Genomic DNA, 26,642 nt, shown 5'->3' on the forward strand with positions numbered 1-26,642 from the left:
CTCAAGAGCAGTGAATTTCGAATAAGTTCAGCATAAGTGAGGCTCTATTATAGAGCGCTTATATATATATATGTTTGAATGTGTATATATATACATATATAGGAATAAATTAGGCACGTTGAATGGAGTTTGAACCATTTGATCGAATATGAATTTTCGAAAATGCAATGACAGGAAATTAAATGGCCTACTGACCGATTTAATACATATCAACAAATGCATAGAGAAACCATTCTAAAAATAGAACGTTAAAATTTAACCAAAAATTGGTTGTTTGACTTTAGAATAGGGTTTCAACAATGCAACGGCGAGAAGAGGAGATTTGGGAGTTCCTCGGTCAAAAAAGTAATTACTTTCAAGTCTAAAAAAATTCAGTGCGATGTGATAGTCTTGAAATATGACGTGATAATTCCAATTCTTGAAACTAAGTAAAACAAGAAAAAACATTATTTCGTTTGCACCGAAGCTAGAATATCCTTCAAAAGTAACAAAGTTTCTATATAAGAACTTGATTTCGATTATTCAGTTTGTATAACAGCTATATGGTGTAGTGATCTGATCTGCAATATATGCTAAAGTTTGTAAAGATATCCTGCCAAATATAAAAGTTTCCCGAACAAGGACTTAATTCTGTTCGTTGAGTTTGTAAGACAAGTACATGCTATAAGGGTACGATATCTGCGATTCCGATAAAGAAGCAGCTTCTTGGGAAGAGAAGTGACTGAGGGACTAGTTTGCGTATATACAGCCGGACTTAGCTAAATCGACTCAGCTTATTATGCCGATCACTTACATATACTTTTTTTTAGCTCTCCGACTTTTCCTTTGGGGTGTAATAAACTTCTTCTCAGGATATAAAAAGGGTTTTTTAGTCGTTTGGATTTCATGAATTAGCTTTAAGAAGTAAAAATAACTCACATATGGCTTAACCAGTGTAACCAGTAAAATAGGCGTTTTTCGTGAATTTTTTTAAAAGAAATTGCTCTATCGAATATTTCGAAGTTCTTTGGACATAATAAGGCCTATTTTCAGCAATATTTCAAATTTTGTTTAACAAAAATATTGAAAAATATCGGGGTTATGTGCTGTCTTCGGAGGTGTCAAAAAAAAGTCCTCCAGCTGCTCTCATGATTCCGTCCGAATGAGCAGCTAAAACAAACAAATTCAAAAATGTTGTTAAAGTTGAAGTTATTGCCTATGCAATGACCTTGATTTTTAATAAAAAATATCAAAAATTAAGAAAATGGCGTAGTTTTGAAAAAAGTTTCGTTTTTTTTAGATTAAAAAATTGTATTTTTTTTAATGCCAAATTGACAATATTTAACCAATAACAAATATTTTGGGTCATTGTATAATAAATATATTCAAGAATATTCAGTTTGATCAACAATTTTTCAAAGTTTCAATCATCGATTTTATAGCAGCGATCAGTCGCTCTTTAGATCGCTGCCATTCAAAAACTATTCAAGGCACGAACTTGCCGATTTCATAAGATATTTTTGAGAATATATGTAAACTATCGAAAATCGGTTTTTTAAAGTGTCACACTGGTATAGCCCCTTAATTGGTAAAATGGTCTTGCGTTACAATCCTTCCCAAAGGACTAATATCCTAAGTAAGTTAACATTTTATACTCTGTAGCAACATGTTGGGTATAAAAATGGGTTAAGTATACAGTGGCGGACAAAAGTCTACATACACCCCCTATTTCCACTGATATGAGAGTACAAAAAGTTTTTAGAAAAATGTATTTATACAGTTTTATTCTAATATTTATTATAATAACAATTAACTAAAAAAATTCATTATTTAACATAAAACAACAAATTTATGGAAGAAAAACTCAAAAATTGCTTTGACAAAAGTCTACATACAGTTCAAATCTCATACTTTGTACATTGTAATATTAACAGTAAGGTAACGTTAGCCTTTTTCTTTTATTTCAATATGTTTATTGTTTGATATTTATTGAATTTAGTTGTGGTTTAAACATTTCAATAGCTATAATGGCTCCGCGAAATGAAATATCATTTGATGTAAGAAATTTGGTCATAAAAGAAAGAAAAGAAAAAAATCATATGGTCAAATTTCTAAAATTTTAAACTTGAGTCGAGCAACAGTACAGACAATTCTAAAAAACTTTAAAAATAATGGTTCCAACGAAAATAAACCGCGCAGTGAACGCCCAAAAAAACAATCTCGTAGAGACGTCAGCCTGATTCTCAACGAAGTAGACCAAAATCCAAAAGCAAATACTCCAAATTTAGCCGAACGCATAGTAAGTACGTCACAAATGAGTATCCAACCAAGAACAATAAAAAAACTCTAAACGATAACGGATTCCATAGTAGAACACCACGGAAGAAATCTTTTATTTCTGAAAAAACTGAAAACTTCGTTTAAAGTTCGCCAAAAAACACAAAGAAAAGGAAATGGATTTTTGGAAAAAAGTTTCATTTACAGATGATTCTAAATTCACCCTTTCCAATCGATTATCAGCCTGGTGGACTGCATATTAACCTTTAACTTAAGAGGTCAAATTTCGAAACGTAGATTTAGAGGTAGTAGTAAATTTTACACCATTTTGATTGTTAAAATTTATTAGAGATTTTTTTGTTATAATACTTACAAATTTCACCAAACTGATTTAAATTAATTCTTATTACAGTATTTGGATAAAAAATTTTAAACTCTTTGTATTTTTTTGAAAAATGTGTCGTTTATTTTAGAAGCCTTTTTTATGATTATGAGAAAATCAAAACACAAAGTGTAAAATTTACTACCACGTCATTAGTTAAAGGTTAAGAAACGGTTCTCAAGCGTGGAAAGACAAAAAAATCGGCTGGCAGGGTTATGGCATCAGTCTTTTGGGATGCCCGTGGTATATTATTCATCGAATGATAAATGAGCCAGTTTTAATTCATTGTATTGTGTATTTGATTGCAGTTCTATTCTACCATTCCCAATATTTAGCAATTTTATTATTTTTCAGGAAGGATCAGTTTGATATTGTACGCATATACATATGTATTCATCGTTCCCGTTTAAATATTGTATTGCTCTGTGCTTCGAAAAAATTTCTGTATATCTCAAATTTTTTATCAACACTTCAGTTATGCCGCTATTTTTTTATGCCAGACCTTTTGCAATTTCAAATTCAAGATACCCCCTCCAATAGTTAGCAGGTATGAAAAAAATGTTATAGCTACCCATATATTTTAAGGTTTGAATATTGGATACTGCGATGGTAGCGCCATCTATCGGTCAAACATTCCAAAATTAACAATTGATTAAAAATGAAAAAATAATTTAAAAAACATTTTCCAGTGGACCAAATTGTAAATCTAAACCATTCTCGAATCTCCTTGAACATACACACAAAATTTCATCAAAATCGGTCCATCCGTTTAGGAGCAGTTCAAATGCAAACACAGAACGGTCAGAAGATTTATATATATAAAGATATAAGTATATATATATTTATATATATGTAGTTATATAAGATTATTCTTAAATTCTCGTAATATAAAAAGTCATTAAATATTTGATTTTACTTCGCTACTTTTCAATTAAAAAAAAAGCATTTTAAACTTATTCATCCAAACAACAATTTGCTATATAGAGATGGAGCAAGATAGAGAATATAAAACCTAAAAAGTTTATGACCTTGATTGTTTTACATTTAAACTCACCCTCTAAAAATAAAAACTATGCGAGTATTACTATAATATTTCCACTATCACCTTATTGCTATTTCACAAAAACCAAAGCAACAAAAACAGCATTTAAGTACAAAATTAGTTTTCAAATAAAAAGAACAAAACAATAAAAAAAAATTAAAAATTGTGATAATTTTTTGCCCACAGTAGTACACATGCACATAAAAAATACCACAAATCTTCACGCTGAAGCATGCCCTTAATGACTCTACTTTGGACGGAACACGAAAATGAGCAACAAGGATATGCCCCAAACGGAAGAATGCTCATTTTATGCACAAAAATACGCAAATACAGCACGGCAACCACAAAACGATAAGCGGCAAATTTGACACAGACAACAAAAAAATGCAAACTCATGAAGAACTCTAAGCACAAACACACGCCGGCTCATACATTTGCACTTCAAAATTTAATTTATGCCGGACGTTGTTAAATTTCCACTTTTTCCTGAATAAAATTTTTATTTTTTATACTTTATTTTAATTTCTCCTCGCAGTTTTGCCTTTGCACACTCATTTATTGCCTGCAGACGATTTTTTGCTTGGCGAGAAGGCGTGTTTGACGATCTGCATTCATAGACGTGTGTGTGCTTTGCTACATATCTATATGTATATGGACCTAATAGCTTTGAGTGTGTTTGCTGCGCTTGCCTTTAGGTCAAATATGTGAAAACAAAAATTGTGTTAAATACACAACACAAAAACCACACGCAGCTAGCAAAGGGGGTGTGGCAAGCAGTAGGAGAAGTGTGGATAATTCGGCAGGCACACTGGTATGCTGTGGGTGAATTGGCGTTTTTTGGCCTAAAATGTATGTATGAATATGAGCTGCGTTGAATGGCTTGTGTGCTGCAGCCTCGTGAAACACACATAAGCAGTATGATCTCAAAAAACTGTTGATAATGGAGCAACGATATGAAATTGATACGAAAATGGGCCACACTTCGCTACAAAATTGTATGCTTTCATTATTGTTTTTGTTGCTGTTGGTTGTATGTATCACTTTGTTTTGCATAGCTGTAATTTTTGCGTGAATGCATAACAACTACAACGATGGACCCGCGGGAGCAGTTGTATTTGCAACAAATAACTGTACTGAGTGTAGCAGCAAATAGGCAACGAAATGTAAAAAAAAAATATTTTACTATTTTTAGGCGCTCTCCAAGGGTATTTGCTATTTATATATATATTTTATAAGCATACATTTTGGCGGCTATATGTTTTTGGAGTAATTTTAGAAATGGAATATCCAGCGCTTGAAGGCGTATATGTAGGCGAACTGTGCATCGGAAGTAATGAATTTAAAAATTTGTAACTTTAGGGCATAGGCCGATTACGACTTACCGTATAGTATAACGGAATAGAAATATTTATATTAGAAGAGCTCACAGAACAACGCCAAGCCAAACCAAGCAATAAACACAACTTTACGCTTACTGCCAATAGATAGGGGGCATTCTATGATACGTAGCAAGTTCCCGTTTCTTCCCATTACCAGGGAGTTTCGAATTCCGATTGAGCCGAATTTATTTTTTATTCCCCTCGCTTCCAAAGAAGAGTGGAAAAGGAGTATTTATATGACTAGGTTCAAACTAGATAACCGAGTGGGAGGAGGTTTTTTTTTTTGCAAAACTAGATATCTATCGCCAACCAGATCACTTCAGTACCTTCTAAGCGCACTTCACGGCAATTAAAGAAAACCTGCTTGTTCTGACAAGGAGTATACTCCGGAAAAGGAATTAATTTGTATATACAGATAGCCAGGCGGCTTTGAGATCTCTTAACTATCTTAGTGTTTGGTCTAAGTTGGTGAAATAATGCCTTGATCTCTTAGTGGATCTTAGCTCATATTTCAAGATAAGCCTGCAATTGATTCCAGGACATAGTCTTAACCCTGGAAACTGTGCAGCAAGTGAACTAACCAGAACAAGCCTCACCCTACAATTAGAGTCCAAAACAGGGGGATTTTATATGACTCTGGCTACTTGCAGATATTTAATTGACAAATACAATATATAATAAACATAGCTCCGTTTCGATGGAATCAATCCCTGACTTGCTCAACAAGCAGGCAAGCGTGACATAAATAGAATATTGGCCGCATATGTCGACTATTAAAATATAGAAGGAATGATATATGAGCTCTAGTAGAAGTACTAACAGGTCACTGCCTAATAAGCAGGCATGTCTGCAGACTAGGAACGCCATACATAGGCTGCTATATATATCTCTGGCGTAGGCAACACTAAGTGTTGCCAGGTGCAATCTGACATTTCCATTGGAAAGTTTGACATTTTTTAGCATAACATCACTCAGAACGTTTTGTCATTTAATCGTGAATTGTTTTATTTACAGGGAATTAAAAAATTCATCTCGGCCAATAAATGGAATTAACTCGTGAACATTTTCGTGCGATCATTTTTCACAACTTTCGACGTGGATTATCACGACAAGAGTGCATCGATGAACTAAAATCTTTGTATGGCTATGAAGCACCATCCTATAGCACTGTGAAAAACTGGTACAACGAATTCAATCGTGGCCGACGCTCGCTCAAAGACGAATTCCGTGAAGGTCGTCCAAAAACAGCCGTTGTGCCAGAAAACATCGATGCCGTACGTGAACTGATAATGCAAAACCGTCATGTAACATACCTTCAGATAGAGGCATGCCTATGCATTTCTCCCACCAGCATACATTCGATATTGCATGAACACCTGGCCGTAAAAAAGGTTTGTTCTCGTTGGATCTCGCACAATTTGACAATCGCTCAAAAAAAGCCTCGTGTGGATTGATGTAAAAAAATAGTGAAAAAATACGATCGCGGTGCTTCAAAAAACGTTTATAAGATCGTCACAGGTGACGAATCATGGATCTATGCATATGAGCCCGAAACAAAACAGCAATCAACCGCGTGGGTCTTCCAAGACGAGCCAAATCCAACGAAAGTTGTTCGTGGAAGAAGCACTTCGAAACAAATGGTCGCCTGTTTCATCGGCAAAACTGGTCATGTGGCGACTGTTCCGCTTGATCAACGTAGGACGGTCAATTCTGAGTGGTACACCACCATTTGTTTGCCTGAAGTCTTCGGAGAAATTCGAAAAACGAACAAGAGAATACGAATCATTGTGCACCATGACAATGCGAGCTCTCACACATCGGCTCAAACCAGCGCCTTTTTGACCGGCCAAAACGTCGAATTGATGGGTCATCCGCCGTACTTGGCACCCAATGACTTCTTTTTATTCCCACACATCAAGAAAATAATGCGTGATCAACGATTTTGTCGCCAGAAGATGCTTTTGAAGCATTCAAAAACCATGTTTTGGAGGTGTCTCAATCGGAGTGGAAAAAGTGCTTCGAAAATTGGTTTGAGCGCATGCAAAAGTATATAAATCTTGATGGAGAATATTTTGAAAAACAATAAAACCATTTTCGCTGATAAATATTCCTATTTTTATTATTAGGCCAGAAATATATATAGCAGCCCTCGTATTCTATTCAGCATTAAATTAGCAATAAATTTTTTGCAAAATTATACTAAAAGCTGCTTATTTGTTTATATAAGTAATTAATGATAATAACGGCTTCAATAGCATCTGTTTCATTTCCATTAGGTTAGTTGGCAATCCATTTCACTATATGTCATATTTCATTCGCTCATAATAGTGATTGCTGTCAATCTCAACAATGACCGTGAAACGATTAATTTTATTTTAAACAATCTCACAATCCATTTAAGTCATATTTAAATAATAATTAGTTAATCAGGAAATAAGAGCAATTATTTATGGCACCGAGCGCACACGCGCACACGCGCATAAACCAACTATGCAATTATGTAATAATAAATTTAATGTAATGCCATTTATAACAATATATTTCCACTATGGCCGAATTAATACATACATATGTACAAACAACAATATAATTGCGCACGGGGAATTGCCGTTGCATGGCACTTTTTTCCGGTCATCAGACGACTGCTTTCATTGCGTTCGTGTTGTTTGTCACTTTGCGCGTGAATTAACACATTCTTATCCAACTGTTGCATCGCAACTTTTATTTTCATTTGTGTGCATTATCAGCGACAGACTTTAAAAAATCATATAAAATAGTAAACAAATAACTAATGAGCTTCTAGGAAAATGAATGCAAATAATCGGTTAAAATGTGGAGGGGAAGAATAATACAAGAAGGCTGTATGAGAAAACAAATGGCATATGAAGCAGGATGGCAGAAATATAATAAAAGGGAAATATTAAGGACGGCGACGGAAGTAATGCAAAAATTTCTTTTGGATACACAGCTGTTCGGATTTTGTAGGGGGTTAGTGTTAGTCTTAAATATAAAAATGCCAATAAATAATATACTGAAAAATTGTTATTTCATTTGCTGCATGACAATTAGTTACACTAAAAACTTAAAGAAGAGAAGGCTTGCTTGGCTTCCCATGATATATCTACATACTCTCTTGCCATAAATTCAAGCGGATAACTGTCGTTACTTTCACGTGTATATTTTTTACCTACTAATTCATGTTTTAATCGAAAAATATTTATGAAAAAACTAGAGGACCTGCCCAAGTTTTACTGTGGCTGTTACATAGGTAGTACTACTAATACCATCTTTATGATTTCTATTAGTTAGAATATAAATATTATTTAAGGAATAATCGCATTTTTGTTAGTTTACAAAAAAATGAATCATAAAGAATTTCGTGCGTTAAGAAAGAATTGGTTTTTGGGGTAAAAATACTATTGAATTTGGGCTGTGCATCAGTGAAATCAATCGAGTCCAATCGACTGTCAGCCTAGTGGACTGCATATGTATTAAGAAACGGTTCTCAAGCGTGGAAAGACAAAAAAAATGGGCTGGCAAGGTTATGGCATCAGTCTTTTGGGGTGCTCGTGGTATATTATTCATCGAATGATAAATGAGCCAGTTTTAATTCATTGCATTGTGTATTTGATTGCAGTTCTATTCTACCATTCCTAATATTTAGCAATTTTATTATTTTTCAGGAAGGATCAGTTTGAAATTGTACGCATAAGTATATGTATTGCAATGCTTCGAAAAGATTTCTGTATATCTCAAATTTTAATAGACCTTTTTATCAACACTTCAGTTATGCCATTATTTTTTTATGCCAGACCTTTTGCAATTGTAAATTGCCTGTCAAGATACCCCCTCCAACAGTTAGCAGGTATGGAAAAAATGTTATAGCTACTCATAGATGTATTGAATGACCCACTTTATTACTTAAGAACGAACAACTTTGTCCGCAATATGAAAATATGAAAACTTGATCTACCGATGTCGCTTTTTACTTTGGCATCGTTTTGTTTAATGCACGTTTACGCCAATTTAAGGTTTGAATATTGGATACTGCGATGGTAGCGCCATCCATAGGTCAAACCTTTAAAATTAGCAATTAATTACAAATGAAAAATTAATTTAAAAAGACATTTTCCAGTGGCCCAAATTGTTAATCTAAACCATTCTCGAATCTCCTTGAACATACACACAAAATTTCATCAAAATCGGTCCATCCTTTTAGGAGCAGTTGAAATGCAAACACACGGTCAGAAGATTTATATATATAAAGATATGGAGAAGCCAAAAAAATTGAGTAGGTAAATCTGTTTTGTTCCATATAAAAATTCTTACAGTGATTAAATTTTATGAAAAACACAAGCTTACGAGTGGTATAAAGCCTTCAAAGCCGGTCGAGAGATCATTGAAGATATGCCGCGTTCTGGATGACCCGTTTTCAGTCGGTCGCTGAAGGTCATCTCAATTCGAAATAACTTGCCTGCAGAGGTCACACCAATGTTGTAACTCTGCGACCTAGAATCTCTCACTATGCACCAATTATTTACCAGTGTAGCATACTTTGCCATTTTCACCACTCTATTTAAGAAGGTGAGTATACAAAAACAAAAAAAAACAAAAAAAAAATTACCTTATTAAGTTTTTTCCCCACGCAGTGATGGACGTAGTCAACTTTGGGAATTTCTATGAAACATGCTCCTAAAGTCAACTGAGTGGGGTCAATATCAGGGCACGAATGAACGTTTTTTCCCACAAATGTTCGTCTGTCATACCTGTATCAGTTTGCATACCGAAACATATGTACATATATTGTACATTTGTTGTTGACAACTTCGCGTGTCATTGCCACTGGCTGAAAGCCAATGAAAATAACCAAACAAATATTGTAATAAATAGCTGCGAACGCGCTTAGCGTGTACACGAGGAATTTGTAACAGTTCCGACACATACATACATACATACATACATGCATTGTTTTGGTAATTGCATTTATTATTAAAATGAGTGAGAGTCAAATGCGCCATTAACAACGGTACTCTCAAGTACTTAGTCGCAAATAATTGTAAACAAAAGCGCCGCAAAGCTGAAGCTCATGAATGCATGTGTGTGTGTGTGTGTGTGTGTGTGTGTATGCGTCAGTGTTGGTGTTAGTGAGTGGAGTGGGGCTTTTTCACTCGCTGTGCATGGAGTATTAGTGAAAATAATAGCCGGAGATTTTATAAACACGGCGAAATTAATGCAAAACCAACAATAACAAGCACAAATAACAACAACAACAGCGCTAATGTTAATAAGTAATTGCAATGCATTTTAAACCCCTTCCTACGAGTGCAGCACCATAACAAATAGCCATACAATGTAAAAGGCATTAAAGTTCAACGACTATAACTATTAGCAACAACAATAACAAAATATCACTAAACTGTTGAAATAATAATAAAATTACCTATCGTAATGTGCTTATGAAATACTGCCCTCAGAGCAGCAATACAAATGGGCGTAACAATTTAATAAATAGCCACGCCTTCCTCACAGGTCGTGATTCTCATCAACTTAAAGCATTAATAAGTGAGTGCAACTGGTGATGGAATGAGTAGATTGAAATACTTGTCGTATTTTCTATAAAATTATGAAAAAAACGCTTAGAAAAACTTGAACCGGGTTTAGTACAGTTTTAGTGAAATTTGCAAAGTATTATTTGTAGTTCTCTCGAATAAAACTATAAGCAGACCTTAAAATGAATATTTTGAGTTGATCCCTCACAGCAACTATAGCTTTCAGTGAGGATCATAAGAAACACTGCCTGAATCAGAATCAGCAGAGCTTTTCGTATTTGCTGAACGATTGGAAATTCTTCTCTTAAAGCTATTAACTGGTTTAACGTCTATTTCATCTAGAAAAAAACAACGGTTTCGTGTAGTTTGTAGGCCGGTGGAATCATCAGTCCACATTTTTTCAAAAATGATGTCGATGACAACGTAACCGTTAATAGCGAGCGTTATCGCGCCATGATAACCGACTATTTGATGACTGAAATTGAAGCTTGTCCACATTTGATTTCAACTAGACGCCGCCACTACTTACACATCGCATCAATCAATGGATTTCTTGAGAGTCCATTTCAGTGAGCAGATAATTTCACGTTTTGGTTTGGTCAATTGGCCACCAAGATCATGTGATATCACAACGTTAGACTTTTTTCTAAGGTGATATGTAAAGTCTACAGACAATCTCGCTTCGATTCAGGCCTTGGAGCAAAACACCACGCCCGTCATTCGCCTGTTACGCTGGAACGAGTTATTGAAAATTGGACTCAACGGTTGCACCATTTGCATACATTTGAGAGAGCTAATTTTCAAAAAAATTAATGCCAAGGAAAGTTCTTTCGAATGCTAGTAAACATTCACCGTTAAATTTGAAGTTTTTGTGATTTTTGTGATTTTTCTTTAAAAATGTAGGGAACATCGAAATGGATAACCCTTTATCAATTTTATTTTATTGAATGTCACAGAAAATAACAAAAATAATCTATTCGATCAATTATTTAAACAATGCCCGATAAATTTTTGACGAGTGATTTGCTTGGTAAACCTGCCGTTAAGTGTATTAACCCATATCTGTTCATATAATTTTCTATTATTTCATTTTTATTGCAGATAAGTTTTCTTTTTTTTGTAATAGAATTTCGAAACTAACTGTTTTGTATTTATTTCACCCTTTTTTTAATTGTTTGCATATTTATACATCATTACTTACGACGTGTTGCACCAATCGAGTAACTGCTGTATTTTGCAAAGCAAACATACATTTTATTGGCTCAATTGAGTAAGACTTGTTCGGGTAGTAATCCAATTGTTGTTTTCAAGAACTTTAGCTGTAAATAGCAACACTTTCTTTGGCTGCACACTCTGTATGGATCTGAAGCCAGCTGCAGTTGAGTAACAGCCCTACAAGCATACATGTATACTTACAGTATATGTGCATATGCAAAAGATACGTAAAAGATGGTACAGCAGTTAAACACCATATGTATGCATATGTATGTATGTAAATATATTCAATTATCAAAATATTATATACAAATCCCATACGAATAAATGTATATGCATGCGAACACGGCACTTGTAACGACATGTTATTGACTGTGCGATCCAACTACTCGTGCTTCAGTAAAAGTAATTGAATTTGTTTTAAGATGCCTGTCGGCAGCGAAGATTGAAACTCCGGACGATTGAAGCTTAAGGCAGGAAATTAAGTGCATGCGTCATCGTACACACACCTACGATCAGGCATATGTATGTTGGATATATGTGTATGTGAGTATTGAATTGTCAAGAAAAAAAAAACGCTGAAGACCAGCAGTGATACAAAGAAATAATGGGAAGAAACGGAGTACTTTCAGTTTGAAGAAAAAGGTCAAATATAACAGTTTCTTATATCTTCAAACTCGGTTTTCAAAATGAAGATAAGCGATATTTCGAATTAGAAGTAATTGATTGAATAACTTTTCGAACTCAATCGATCCGAATTTCGATATCGAAATTTCGAATTTCGAAATTTCGAATTTCGAAATTTCGAATTTTCGCACATATTTAACAAGAAGGCGTTGCTTTTGTTTTGCCACTTTCTTTGCATTAGCTACACAGTTATCTTCTTGCAGAAATTGCCACATAAATATTTTCGAAGTTTAGCGTGAAAAATTTTATATTTCCTACTTCTAATTTGACCGTCAAACCTATTAGTAACATATCATTAACAGCATTAGATGCATATATAAATTTTCTGGCATACACTTAGGCGCTGAAGAAATTATATACAAGATTTTAGTCAATATATCAGTTAAATAAGAAAATAGTCAATGATTATGATAATGTAAATACCCATATCTAGTTCACGATTTTGTATTATTTTTTTTTTTCAACATTTTAAATGTAATTTAACGCAAAATAATTGTTATAAATATGTATTTTGCTTTACAAAAGCAAACATAGTGGCACAATTGTTATTTGAAAGATTGTATGACCTATCACCATTGTCTTCCTAAACTGCTAGTAGTGGCAGCAGTTACCTCGTGAAATACTCGCAGTTTCATATGTCCTGCAGACTTCCCTTACATTCTTGCAAAATGTGTATAGAAACAGTTTCATACAACTTTGTGTATGTATATATCCTCATGGAATTTTCTCATGTCTTCTGCACAATTACACATCCATTTTCGCACCCAAAACTCACACGTTTAAGGGCACTTCGAAGCATGCACATGTTTACATATGTATGTGTAGAACTAACTCCTTATGCATGCCTGTATAGATGAGCGCTTGTTTAGAGAGTAGATACAATGAAATCGTATTCATGGCCTGCAGTTAGAAATTGCTTGATCTGCAAGCGATTGAATCGAACTGATTTACTGTTTGATACATTTATACAAGGAATGGCATAGTATATATGAATAATGAATATATACAACCAACTTTATATATGCTATATATTCTCTTACCCAGCAGTAAGTATTAGAAGCGATAATAACCAAAGGGAAAATTTGTCAGCAGGTTGACAGCTGAAAATTATAATTTATTATTTGAAGGATTTTCACTTGGTTTTTTTATACAAAATATTATAATACTATGATATTTGAAGAAAAAAATTTGTTCCTCCTTGTTCATGGCATATTCGAAGCTAAAACATTTTTTTTTTGTATTTTAGACTCTAAAAAAATGCATAGCCTACATTTGGTCGAATATTCTAGACATTACTTATGGTTTCAACCGTCGTCTCACGCCCAAAACAGTGCTGTATTCAAATTAAAAACAGTTAAAGGTACGACTAAACGCCAACTTCTCTGTATCACCTCCCAAAGATAATGGCAGGCAATGTGGATTTTGAAGAAATACCCTCTGAAATATCATAGTTATAAGTAGAGAGCATAAGCGAACTCTTTTGCCTGTTGCATTCTGATTTCAGATGGTTAATGAAAGACAAAGCAAGATCCTGGATGATACTGAGTACGAAGTGACGGTTCGTTATGTAACTTTGTGATTATCAATATATTCTTTAGTGTTAACTTTTTGTGGATAACATACAAGCATGTAGTGAATCCCTTTAAAATTTCCAGATAATGGGCGACTTGAATCATAAGAAAAATAAAACCACAGTGATGTCACGTTGTATCTCCGGCGTCTGTGGATTTATTATATGTGACCTGGTCTACGGAAAGGGGGCTTAGGTGTCAAAAAAGTTTAGTTGATTCGGATGGAAGATGAGATGCTTTTTCACGTGACGTTCACGTTTCCCAGAAAACTAGTTTTCGCACGTTAGCTCCCTTTCCGTAGACCAGGTCACATATAAAGTTTAATACAGTGCACGTCAGGGCGTATACGTAACGTTTATTTTCAAAGGCGTTATTTGCAAAGAAGGAATAATAATGTAGAGTTTGTGATCTAGTTCGTTTAGCTAAAGTTGAAGAGCTGAAAATGAGGTATTCCACACGCTTAACAATTAATTCTGTAAGCAATTTTTCATATTAGCAACACCCTAAGAGGTTTACCACTTACGACGCAGACTTCAACAATAATCGAAATATCATTTCAGTTAAGTTGTGATTTTTCTACATTCAGGATTTGAATCTGGCATCCACCAAGTGATTATCAGACACTCAAAGAACTCTACGTGCCAGCCATTAGTAAGAAAGTTTTTTAGTTTACGAATTTTGCTTACAATTAAGCAAACTATTTCATCCCTATCAGGCCCACCTCCGTGCGTCACTGGGATTGCAATTGCATAAGCTTGTATTCTCTCAGCATATTGTGTAACGATTAAGGCGGTTTTAGAATGTGTTTATGTATTTAACAAATTACATAACAGCATGAAACAATAACAGACCATAATACGTTTAAATAAGCAAGCATACACCCATACATGTGCGTACAAATTTGACTTAACGGTAGTAAAGGGCATGCAGTTGTGTGTGTACATATGGGGAGGCATTTATAGGTGTCTATGTGTGGCTGTGTTAAGGCTTAAAGCGCAAAAAAGGCGTTCGACGGCTGCTTACATTTATCTGGCTGGCTGCACAAATTCACACATGTTTGCCGTAGACAGTGTATGCAGGCCATTTTCCATTTTCATTTTTGTTCGATTATTTTGTTTTTTGAGTTTTTCGGCCAAACAATAGAAATTTCGACAAATTTCTAATAACATTGGTGAATCGATGGAACTGAGGCGAACCACCTACGGCTAAAAAACTACAAAACAATCAGCCAGTAAATACCCGCACATGCTTGCATGTGTATGTAATTGTATGTGTGTGGTGTCTTTGTTCTTCTTCGTGTTTTTGGCATAATTTTTAGTTCACACTTTGCGTGTTTGGAGCAAATTAATTTCGTATAGTGAAAATGCCTTAGTCACACCCACTATACGCACACTTCAGCAAGCAAGCACCGAGAGCCACCAAGTGGGCTGTTCTTACTATTTGTAAATGTCTAAGAGCCATTTTATTTCGGTTTTCCGCATATTTGCGATTTTCAATGGAAAATACAAGGCAATGCAAATACATTTCCCTTTTAGACATATTCGAAAGTCAAGTTGTTCGCTGGTAGGCAGTTGTATTTGTTTTTGTGTGCAATTTAGCAGAAATTTAAGCAAGAATTGCGTACGCCAACGCTTTAAAGTAAATAAACGCTTAAACTTGTTTAAAATTGAAAGCAACCAAAAGGAAGATTTTTAATTTAAATTGAAAGGCCAATATTCTTCTTATTGGTTCGTTTGCAGTTTGAAATCAAATTAATAAATTCAACAATTTGCGACCGAGAAATGCAATTAAATATATGTGCAACAGGCAATGATGAGAGGAATTCTTTCGAAAAAGGCATTGAAGCAAATTTGATTCAAATTAAGTAATAAATTGTGAAATTAGATTTGTTTCTTCAAATATTAAACGGAATATTTGAGTTTACTTTATTCTTTCGAAAATTCAAAAAAAAAATTGTACATACTTAAATGTAGTTAGCCTTAACGTAGCATTTCGTGCTCTCGTTTTTCTCCCGTAGTGCTTATATTGAAAGAAACATAACTTTATGAAAATTAAAAAACACAGCGGCGGCGGGTGAAATTACCATGAGACTAGACCTGCAATACCAACCCAGACAGGCTGAAAGCTCGTAAATTGCTATGAAATCTATAGTTTTGAATTGAATTCGTTGCTAAGAGACTTAAGATTCGAAAGACTGGTATATTATGAGAGTAGTAAAATCCTATTTGAAGCAATCATTCGTAAGTGGTTTGTAGAGAACGATGAACCAGTGGGCGATCAAGAGAGACATAACTTTCTTCAATGGAATATGAATAGATGGCACTTTAAGGATTTCAGAGAAATAGGTTCGTTACAAAATTCTTCAAATTTTGAGCATGCGAAAGTCTTGTTCAAAATAGTTAACCTACAACCTGACAAACGAACAAATCACAAATTTTTAAAAACATTGGCGGAATCGCATGAGCTGCTTCCGAAATGCTTTTGAAGCCACAGTAAGTCGGTGTCTGTACTTTAGGACAAATCGTTTTTTTTTTGAATTTGGCTCCCCCAGTGGGCAGGGGACAGAATTTGACCGTGGTAAGGTATGTATACCTGTCGTAAAAGGCGACTTAAATGTATATGCACTTTGTTCATAATTTTGGCTTGCCTAGAAATTTCAGCATACCATAGTCCTTGTCAGAAATAGTGCTATAATGCTCAGCTTGAAATGATATTGTAGTCTTTGAATGAGTTTCCTTTTAATGAAAAGACATTTGAAGTTCAAGCCGCAAAGGTGACCAGTCATTGAGTTTGCTGGGGGTCCTGAGACTGAAGTCTGGTATCATGGGGAGCAGTTAGCCTTTGGAGTTCGCTTCAATCTGTTCATTGGGTTTGGCCCCTTAAGGAGATTCGTAGTGGCTGTGGTTTAAACCCAAAAGCAGGTGGGATTGAAGAATTCAATTCAGTGTGGAGTCGTACTGCGGCCGGGTGCCGGAGCTACAGCACGGCAGAGATTTTAGACAGGCCTGAAACCCGAGCAAGGCGAAAAAGGTGTCTCTTTCACCCGACCAATTGAAACCAAAAAATACGCGCTGATGATGGTATTGATTTATGTGCTTTTAAATGCACCGTGAGGTTAGGCTGTCGCTGGCAGGTACTCACATAAACCACAAAAATTGCCTTCGGACTTGACCACCAGTAGCATAGGTATTATTTATACGTACTTAGTTCCAAATTAAAACAAAAAATGTTTATTTAGAATATATTCTACGTATGTCCCATTGCAAAATAAGAAAAAATCGTAAACATAAGGCCGACTAGTATTTTTATAATGCAATACTTTTCTTCGTAGACCCAAAGGTATAAGCACTGAAATTTCGAAAATTCGTACCTCCGTAATTTATCATATTGAGTCGAAATAAAAACAAGAAAAAACGTTAACTTCGGTTGCACCGAAGCTAAATACCCTTCACAGGTGCATTTCTGTTAGTAACTACATATGTGTTCAGTTTGTATGAAAGCTATATGCTATAGCAATCCGATCTGAACAATTTCTTCGGAGATTACATTGTTGCCTTAAAAAAATAATCTATACCAAATTTCGTGAATATATCTCGTCAAATGTGAAAGTTTTCCATACAAGAACTTGATTCCGATCGTTCAGTTTGTATGGCAGCTATATGCTATAGTAATCCGATCGGAACAATTTCTTCGGAGATTACATTGTTGCCTTAAAAAATAATCTATACCAAATTTCGTGAATATATCTCGTCAAATGTGAAAGTTTTCCATATAAGAACTTGATTCCGATCGTTCAGTTTGTATGGCAGCTATATGTTATAGTGGTCCGATATCGGCAGTTCCGACAAATGAGCAGCTTCTTGAAGAGAAAATGACGTTTGCAAAATTTTAAAACGATATCTTAAAAACTGAGGGTCTCCGACCCTTCCTTCTGGGTGTTACAAACATCGTGACAAACTTAATATACCCTGTTCAGGGTATAAAAATACCGATATTTTCCCTAAAATACCACAAAGAATGTTGCGCACCAAAAAAATTAGAATGAAAATTTTGAAAGGAATTACCCATGTATAAACCCGTTCGAAAATGTTTCAAGTTAATTTATATATTGTATTAATGTAGTCTTAAGACAAGTTTAGAAGTTTCACATAAATTTTTAATAATTATGAATGAATAATGAAACCATATTGCACTAAGTATGTATTTAATAACAATTTAATAAAAAATATTAAATTTTTGTTACCATTTTTAAACAATAAAAATTTAAATATAATGAAATTCACATAATTTTTCCCATATTCAGATTTATGTATATAAAGATTTTTATATTTAATATAATAACTTATATAATAAATTTTTAAATAAATTGAAAGAATTTGAAGTTCGAAGTTTGAAAAAAAATTATAACAATTGAGCCAAAGCTTCATTTTATGTGTGTATGATTTTAAAGTGTGAATTTTGAAGCACGATGCCAATTTTTTACATGCATATACAAAAACTGTTGAATAATTATTGAAACAGCCGCAAAAATAAATTTTTTATACCAAAAAAAAAAAACATGCCAATTGAATTGATAGAACTTGTAAATTTGTTATTAATATTATTAAGTTTTTGTTTTGCCATTTTTTATGCGTTTTTGTATTTATCATAACACATTTAAATAACTAAAATATTCATACTTTAAAGCATATAAAAATTAATCAAAAACAGTAATTAACAAATATGTGTGTGTGTTTGAGAAAAAATCGCTTACCTTGCTGTTGTCAGGCAGGTGAAGGCTTTTATTGGTGTCTGAAACCTGTAATAATAAGAACCAGAAAAAGAGAAAAGAATTGCTGCACTAAACGTTTTATGCATTAATTGTATTAAATATTTAATTAAAAGGTTTCTTAAGTATTGATAAATACTAAATAAATAAATAAATGTGAAATATTATTTTAAAAGTAAAATGTGCGATATTTATTATATTTTCTTAACTAAGTGCGTTACTTTTCACTTTTTTTATATTTACAAATCTAATGAATTTCAATTACAGTTAAGTTATATTTTATGCTACTATTTACAGTTCTGCGTTGTTCCTGTGGTATGGTTGCAAAAGATTGGATTTTTCCAATCTAACCCGGTAACCATTAGCTTGGAACTTCTTCGTTTGCAAACAATTTTTGTTGTATACTGTTCCTATTGAAACATACTTAAAGGCATTTGCCTTTTACTTTCGGACGCATTAGCGAAAATCCACGTTTTATCATCTGTCACGATTTGATAGACATGCTTTCGAAGCATCGCCACGTTGAAAAATATTTATCTCGATCAATCGACACCAGACTTTCTTGAGCGACTAACAAATTGTGTGGGATCTAATGTAAAGCATTTTTTTATAGCCAAATGTTTATGCAATATTGAATGTATGCTGATCCCAATAATGGTGATAGTCGTCTCTATCTCATGATAGATCACCTGACGATCTTGCAATATTAGTTTACGTACAGCATCAATAGCTTCCGAAACAACAACTGATTTTGGACAACTTAAGTTTAGTGTACCATGTTATCGATAAACACTAGTCATTGATGGAGCTTCATTCCCAAGAACTGATTTAAATTAATCGATATATTGTTGCCCAGGTAGTTGAAAAAATTCAATTCCAATTTTTGACCAAGATGAATATTTTAAGTTACTGTAAACAACAAAAATAGCGCTCTTTACGTTCAAAACGTTCTGAGTATGTATAACATCAAAAATGTCAAACTTTAGCCTCAAGTTGTGAGATTGCAGTACTAGGGTTGCCAATCTCCCTCTCAAAAGGCAACCTACATATGTACATATGATAAAGCGAAGTTAGAAATATTACATATTCGATGGAGGAAGGAAGAAGAATGCAATTTCGGTGTCTTTTCCGATAAGGAATCGAACAAATTAAATTGAATGTGAAGTCAAATCAGTCGCGAATACTCTTTTTTTTTATCTGTTTTATTGGGTTTAAAAGAAATTAAGACCGACTTATCACTTTTTTCAACATCTAATAGGGAATTTTGTGAGATATGACTTATAGTCTGAAAGCGGCGAAGCCTATAAGCGGATAAGACTCACAGGTGTCCGATATGTACTTGACAATAACTCATTTCATTTTAAATTGTAAATTTGCGTTGAAGATGAAATATTAAATATCTCACATCAGCAAATTTAGCAAATTAAACTCAATTAAGATTATTCAGATAAAATTAAGAATTTTCATATGCGGGAAGTAGCTTTTTACCCACTGTGCTTCAATTTATATCTATGTATATTTAATAATAACATTATAAATAATCACAAGTTATGCGAATATTTGCCTTGTACACTCACAGAAAAGTCTACACACACAACCACGCTTATAGCGCCATCAAATGAGGTGCATAATATGCACGTATGGAAACTATTTATCGGATTTTCCATTTATGTAAACCCGAAAAGGAAAACAATTTATAATTATAATGGACAAAATGGAGCCAAATGCCTTTGTAAATATATAGCTTCAAAGTGATAATGTGAATCCGCATGAGTGTTTGTTGAGTGAACCACAAATTACCAATCAAATGAGCAGATTAAATTATTGCTATTTTATATTACGCTCAATGAATTATGGTATGTGAGAATTTATTATTACAGTTACAGCGGAGGCAAGTTTGGATTTCATTATAATCTTACACAAATACTAATTTACTAATGTGTTGGCAAAAAAAAAGCCCGATAATATTGTAATTTATTAAACTGTTTGAGGTATAATTAAAATAGAAGTTATAATAAATTAAAATTAGACCAAATTAAATGGAAATTCCATTAACAGCATAAAGCCGCTGAAGTGTAAAGAATTTAAAAAATTCAATATGGAAATTAAAATCAAACTATCACAAATTTGCACGTGATCCAATGAACTTTATATCACCTGGAATTTATTTATTTTTTTTGGCAGTTTTTTCGCGTGATAATTTTATATTTTTCCGCTGATTGATTTTTATGTGTAAAACGATCTAAATTTATTAAAAACATTTTATTTAAATTTGTTTCTTTATTGTTAAATATGCATATCGTCACCTAAAATGCAAAATAACGTAACAACACTTTTCATAAGTTTACAGGCGAAGGCAAAACGATATAATAGAAAAAGCGATATAATAGAAACTACAAATATTGAAACAAAATTGGAGTTTTCGTTATAAAATGGTTATATATTGGTTATTATGTCTGACAACGATTTTTAATTATTTTTTTTGATGACACGTTGTTTTGCATTTTAGGTGACGATATATGCTATAAAAAATATTATTAAATTGTACGAATTTTAATTTGGTTTACATTTTTGAAAAAAACAATGCGCAAATAGTTAATAATACTCACAATATTTGTTTCAATTTCACTCTGCCTATGAACCTACCAAAACTACTATACGAGCACTTTTATATATGCCCGCCATGTTACAACCATACATGCTTTTCTTCATTTAATTTTTTTTAACAGTTGGCAACCTTTGTAGGCAGTTTCTCTCTTATTTGGTCTGAAATAAATCGATATTCGATTTGTGTTACTAATTTCTTCCCAAAATTCGTATCCAAGTCAAAAATATTTTCGACTGTAGGCCTTTTAAAGTCTCTTTTTGAGACACAGGTGGAAATTTTCAAAGTATTTTTACTACCTTCACATTTTTCGATACCCAATTTATAGTATTTAGTTGAGTCCATCGTATTATTATATGAAAATAATTAAGAAAAGTTTTCCAAGTGCTCGATCAAGCCATTTTCGAAGTTTATAACTTCCGAAGAGAAGACTTTTGGATGAAAAGAGGATTTCTAAGTCTGCCAAGCGATTATTAAAGTTTCAGTGGCGATCATCCAATCATATGTGATTTGAACATACATATGTATATAAAGACGACAATTCTCCAATAGCGGCATTTTCGACTTTGCCAAAATTGTTACAGCGTTGATTAAAAACAATAAGAGATAACATTTTTTTCTTAATTTACATATATGTAACTTTGGGAAGTGACTTTGTGCAGAAATCTGGAGTTATGCGACAACATTTTTATTGACTTTGACTTTTTACGCTAAACTTTGGCATAGAAATTCTAGAAATTATATGTGGTGACAATGCGTGTATCAATATTGCGAATAATTTATTTATATTATTAGTAAAAAAAATATGTTTTCTCCATAACAATGTAATATATGCACTACAAGCTACCATCTTTAATATTTATTTAATATAAAATTACGATTTTTACTTAATTTTAACTGTATTCAAACTAAAATAAATACATTTTTTTTTTTGTATACTTTATATGTACAGTTCTCCTACAATTTCTGGTTATTATTAACGCATTTTCCAGACAAAACATACAAATAGTTACGGGAACTAACACCAACAACAAGCGACAAGCGTGTAGTAAATTAATAAATTCATGCTAAATTTATTTAAACTGTAATAAATACGACAACACCAATAACAATAAAAACACTCACCAAACAATGAAATTCAAAAGAAAAAAATATGGTGTAGAAGCATAGTAAAACAAATATATGGAACTGTAAAATGCCCACAAGTATATAAATTAAAATTTAGCGGCGGGCAACCAACAATGCAATGCGTAAATTTTAGACACATACATACTTACATGAACACATACATACACAAACACAATAGTGCATATGCAGTGTGATACGTGAGTGGTCACTAGATACTACTACAACAACGACAAATGTACGAAAACAAACATTTTATTGTACTCATATGATGAATTAAATGTTCGACGGGGCGTATGAGCAACATTTTCACATCGATCGTATATACACATGTTGTTAGTTTATTATTGTTTTAATTGTGAAGCAAATTTATTATTGATTTAATTGTGAAGCAAATTATGGATATATTAAACAAAATTTTATAGTATGTATATGTATAATCATGGCAGCTGAAGCTGTGCTTTGGATTGCATGGTGATTCCTAAAGGGTGTGAAGCTTTCCAAAAACTCTGTAGTTATTTTAATAAAAAGAAGAAAGAATGTATGGAACCGTAAACTTTTTCAGCAAATTTATTCTTATTTTTTAAATTAATTTTATGCATTTTAATAATTTTTTTTTTCAATTAAATTATTTTTTAATTTAAAAAAATTTTAATTCTCTAGTTATTTTTTAATTAAAAAAAAAAGGTATGGAACCGTAGAGTTTTTTAGCAAATTTATTTTTATTTTTTAAATTAATTTTATTTTTTAAATTAATTTTATTAATTTAAATAATTTTGTTTTTTTTTTTTAATTTTTATAATTTATTAAAAATGTCAATAAATTGCCACACAGTCCGCTATGCACTCAATTGAAGCTTGCAGCTAATATGTTTATGCTTGTGGAAAAAAAATGAAAACATTACCTACTAATTAAAAGCTTACGCACATACACCTAACGGTATTTATGTACGTTATGTTATTCTTTAACCGCAGGCATGTAAATATCGGGAAAACAATAAATGATAAATAAATATTAAATTGTTTGCTTGTCTTATTTATGTAAATTAAAATTTATGTGTTTAATAAACATTTGTGTTATGTTTTTTACTGCTAATTGATATAAATATGAAAAGACTGCATATTGTTGTGTGATATATATAAGCCTATTTGAGCATATAAAATAAAGCTTTCAATATTTTAAAATTTAATTATAAAAGGTGCATACGAAAACCAACAAAGTAATTTATTGTGGGTCACAATTTTTGGGAAGGTGTGTGTTACGGCTAAGTGTGGGTTTGAAACTTGGCTATGCATACAAATTTGAGAAAAGGTGTATGAAAGTGTCAGTGGTCAATATTAAACACACTTTCCGAATATTGATTAAAATATCGCCCATTCGCTAAAGGCATAAGATTGGAAACGCTGATCATACCGTTTTCGATGTGCGAACAGCTACCACCTCGGCTGCACAGGTGCCTGCTTCCGATTTAGACGTTTATCTATGACTATCGTTGCCATGTAAAAAATACTCGTAAGAATAAATCTGTTGATATTTACTAGTATGAACTAGGCTTAGTTTCGTATTTCGGGCGAAGTGTGTTAGGTATACACTCGGCTTAACCATTTTTAACGCTATAATTGCAAATTCAGGAGACATTAAATTCAGACTAGTTCATGCATTACTAACACTGTCTATCATAGTGTTCACAATAAATTAAATTTTCTGTCCATCAGTTTTTAGAACCTTCACATAACTTTTAAGACAGGCGCGCACCCGGCTGTACGAAGGATATCTCTCAAGCTGTCAATGAATAAATTCTACCGTTATTTAACACAATATTTATGCTTATATTTCTGAGAATATCGATTGGAAGTGCATTGCTATTGCCTCACCTGCCACAAAAATTCTCCATTGGCTGCCTTTTAACTTGGCTAAGTAATTGAATAAACGGTCTGCGACATCTAATTGTTTGCGTTCATCAGAGAAAATTTGGGTTAACACTTTGGGAATATCAAATACCAAAAATATGCAAATACGCATTGGTCAGTGATGGCAAGTGCTTTACATGGCTTATTTATGATGATCTTTGGTGTATTCTTGTACTTAGGCACTTACTTATATGAATACTTAGTTGAAGTGGAGGATGTCAAAATTTATAAAAGCAACATACCTTTTAAACTAATGAATCATAGTAAGTTAATCAAGCAATAGTACATTCATTTAATATTTAATTTTCATAAAATTTTGCAGCTGTTAACTGTATTTTCAATTAACTGCTTACTCTTATACCGTATAATAGTGATAATATTGGTCGGCAGCCAATTTTATATAAATTAGTATTTCTTGTAATTAAAATGTTATGTATTTGTTGCTGTTGTTATAGCTTAAAACAACATAACTACACATAACGGTATATATGTATATGTACACACGCAGAAGCAGGCAGGAAATGAATTTTTGGCAAATTGTCAAGCGTCGAGCACAGCAACAGCAAGAAAAAGCCATACAAAAAATTGACTGACAATGCCAGCCTGAGATTAAAAGAACAACAATAAATGTAGAAACAATGCACAGTTATGGCAATGACAACAATAGCTTAGAACATAAAATTTTTAATTTCCTGTGCTGCGGCTGGACTTCAGAAGAGGCAGCCGCACTGGCAGCTGAAGAGCATGGTGAGGCAGGAAGGAAATGCGGCAAGCTTTTCGGAAATACATATTCCTGTATGTATATATGTATGTGCGTATATATAGCTTTACAACATGAATTGCAATATGCTAAGCTGCTCGTAAATGTATGCCACATATTTTTGGGCACTTTTTATATCAACATTTTGGCTTTTAGCGAACAAATTATGATATTTTGTGGTTGCATAGTTAGTTCAACCTAATCTGTAGTTAAATATAACAGCTTTACTTATTTTCAGAGGTAATTTTATCTTGAAAAAGAAGTAATTTTTAATATAATTATCTTACCTCGGAGGCAAAAATCTTACGAAGACATTCAGTTCAACTAATGATGTACTCAAGATTTGAAGAACCATCAGTTATTAAAGCTCTTACTTGAAATCATACTAAGTATTCCTTTCTGTCTTTCACTTCAACTAACTTCCGTTGCATCGAAGCTATGCCCTTCTCAAATGTAAAATATTTATTTTAAAACTTGATTTTGTTTGGCTAGTTTGAGTGGCACCTATATGCTATAATTCTACGATCTAACTAGTTTCATCGGAGATTGCATAACTGGCTTCGGCAATAATCCTTGCTAAATTCGGTGAAGATATCTCGTCAAATGAAAAAGAATTCCATATAAGGACTTGCTTCTGATCGTTCAGTTCAGTATATGATATAGTGGTCCGATATCGGTGGATCCAAAAAAATGAGCGACTTTTTTGGGAGAAAAGGAACTGTGTAAAATTTTAAAGCAATATCTGCGCAATCAAATCAAATGCAAATTATTTATATATAGGGTAGTCGAAAAAGTCTTTTCGCATTTCCAATCAAACTTCAACTCAGTATAAACTTTTTCTGGTTTCTCGGCGAAAAACTGCGACAAGTCATTTTCACAGCCATCTCTTGAAGCCAACTTTACTCCATTAAGGGAGTTCTGCATTGACCGAAAGAAATTGTAGACCGCTGACGCAAGGTCAGGGCTATATGTTGGATGCATCAAAACTTCCCAGCCAAGCTCGCCCAGTTTTTGCCGAGTCATCAAAGATGTGTGTGTGGTCTAACGTTGTCCTGATTGAAGACGAAGCCCTTTCTGTTGATCAGTTATGGCCGTTTTTTTCGATTGTTTGCTTCAATCTCATCAGTTGTTGACAGTAAAGTGTTGAATCAATCGTTCGATCATAATGGATGATACCTTTCCAATCCCACCAAAAACTCAGCATAAAATTTGGGGGCATCAATCCTGGCTTTGTGACCATTTGTTGAGCTTCACCACGCTTGTACTTTGACATTTCGCACATTATAGTCGTACATATTTGAGCCACTTCTCATCTCCTGTTACCATTCGCTTCAGAAACTGGTTCGATTTCATTTCATTTCAGCAAAGAGTCGCAGATGTTAATTCGGTC

General features: G+C 33.3%; 1 protein-coding gene across 2 annotated transcripts in view; it reads right to left on the minus strand.

The window, feature by feature from the left end:
• LOC105229624 (poly(U)-binding-splicing factor half pint) overlaps window positions 1-26,642 on the minus strand; it is a 320,705-nt gene that overhangs the window by 94,694 nt on the left and 199,369 nt on the right. The window contains exon 3 of one of the 2 annotated variants that reach the window (XM_049448304.1): window positions 18,838-18,882. The exons of the other annotated variant lie outside the window; for it this stretch is intronic. Coding sequence (XP_049304261.1) covers window positions 18,838-18,882 — 45 coding nt within the window. The remainder of the gene's footprint in view (window positions 1-18,837; window positions 18,883-26,642) is intronic. 2 annotated transcript variants of the gene reach the window in all.

This window comes from Bactrocera dorsalis, chromosome 2 (assembly GCF_023373825.1).
Source record: "Bactrocera dorsalis isolate Fly_Bdor chromosome 2, ASM2337382v1, whole genome shotgun sequence".
NCBI lineage: Eukaryota > Metazoa > Arthropoda > Insecta > Diptera > Tephritidae > Bactrocera > Bactrocera dorsalis.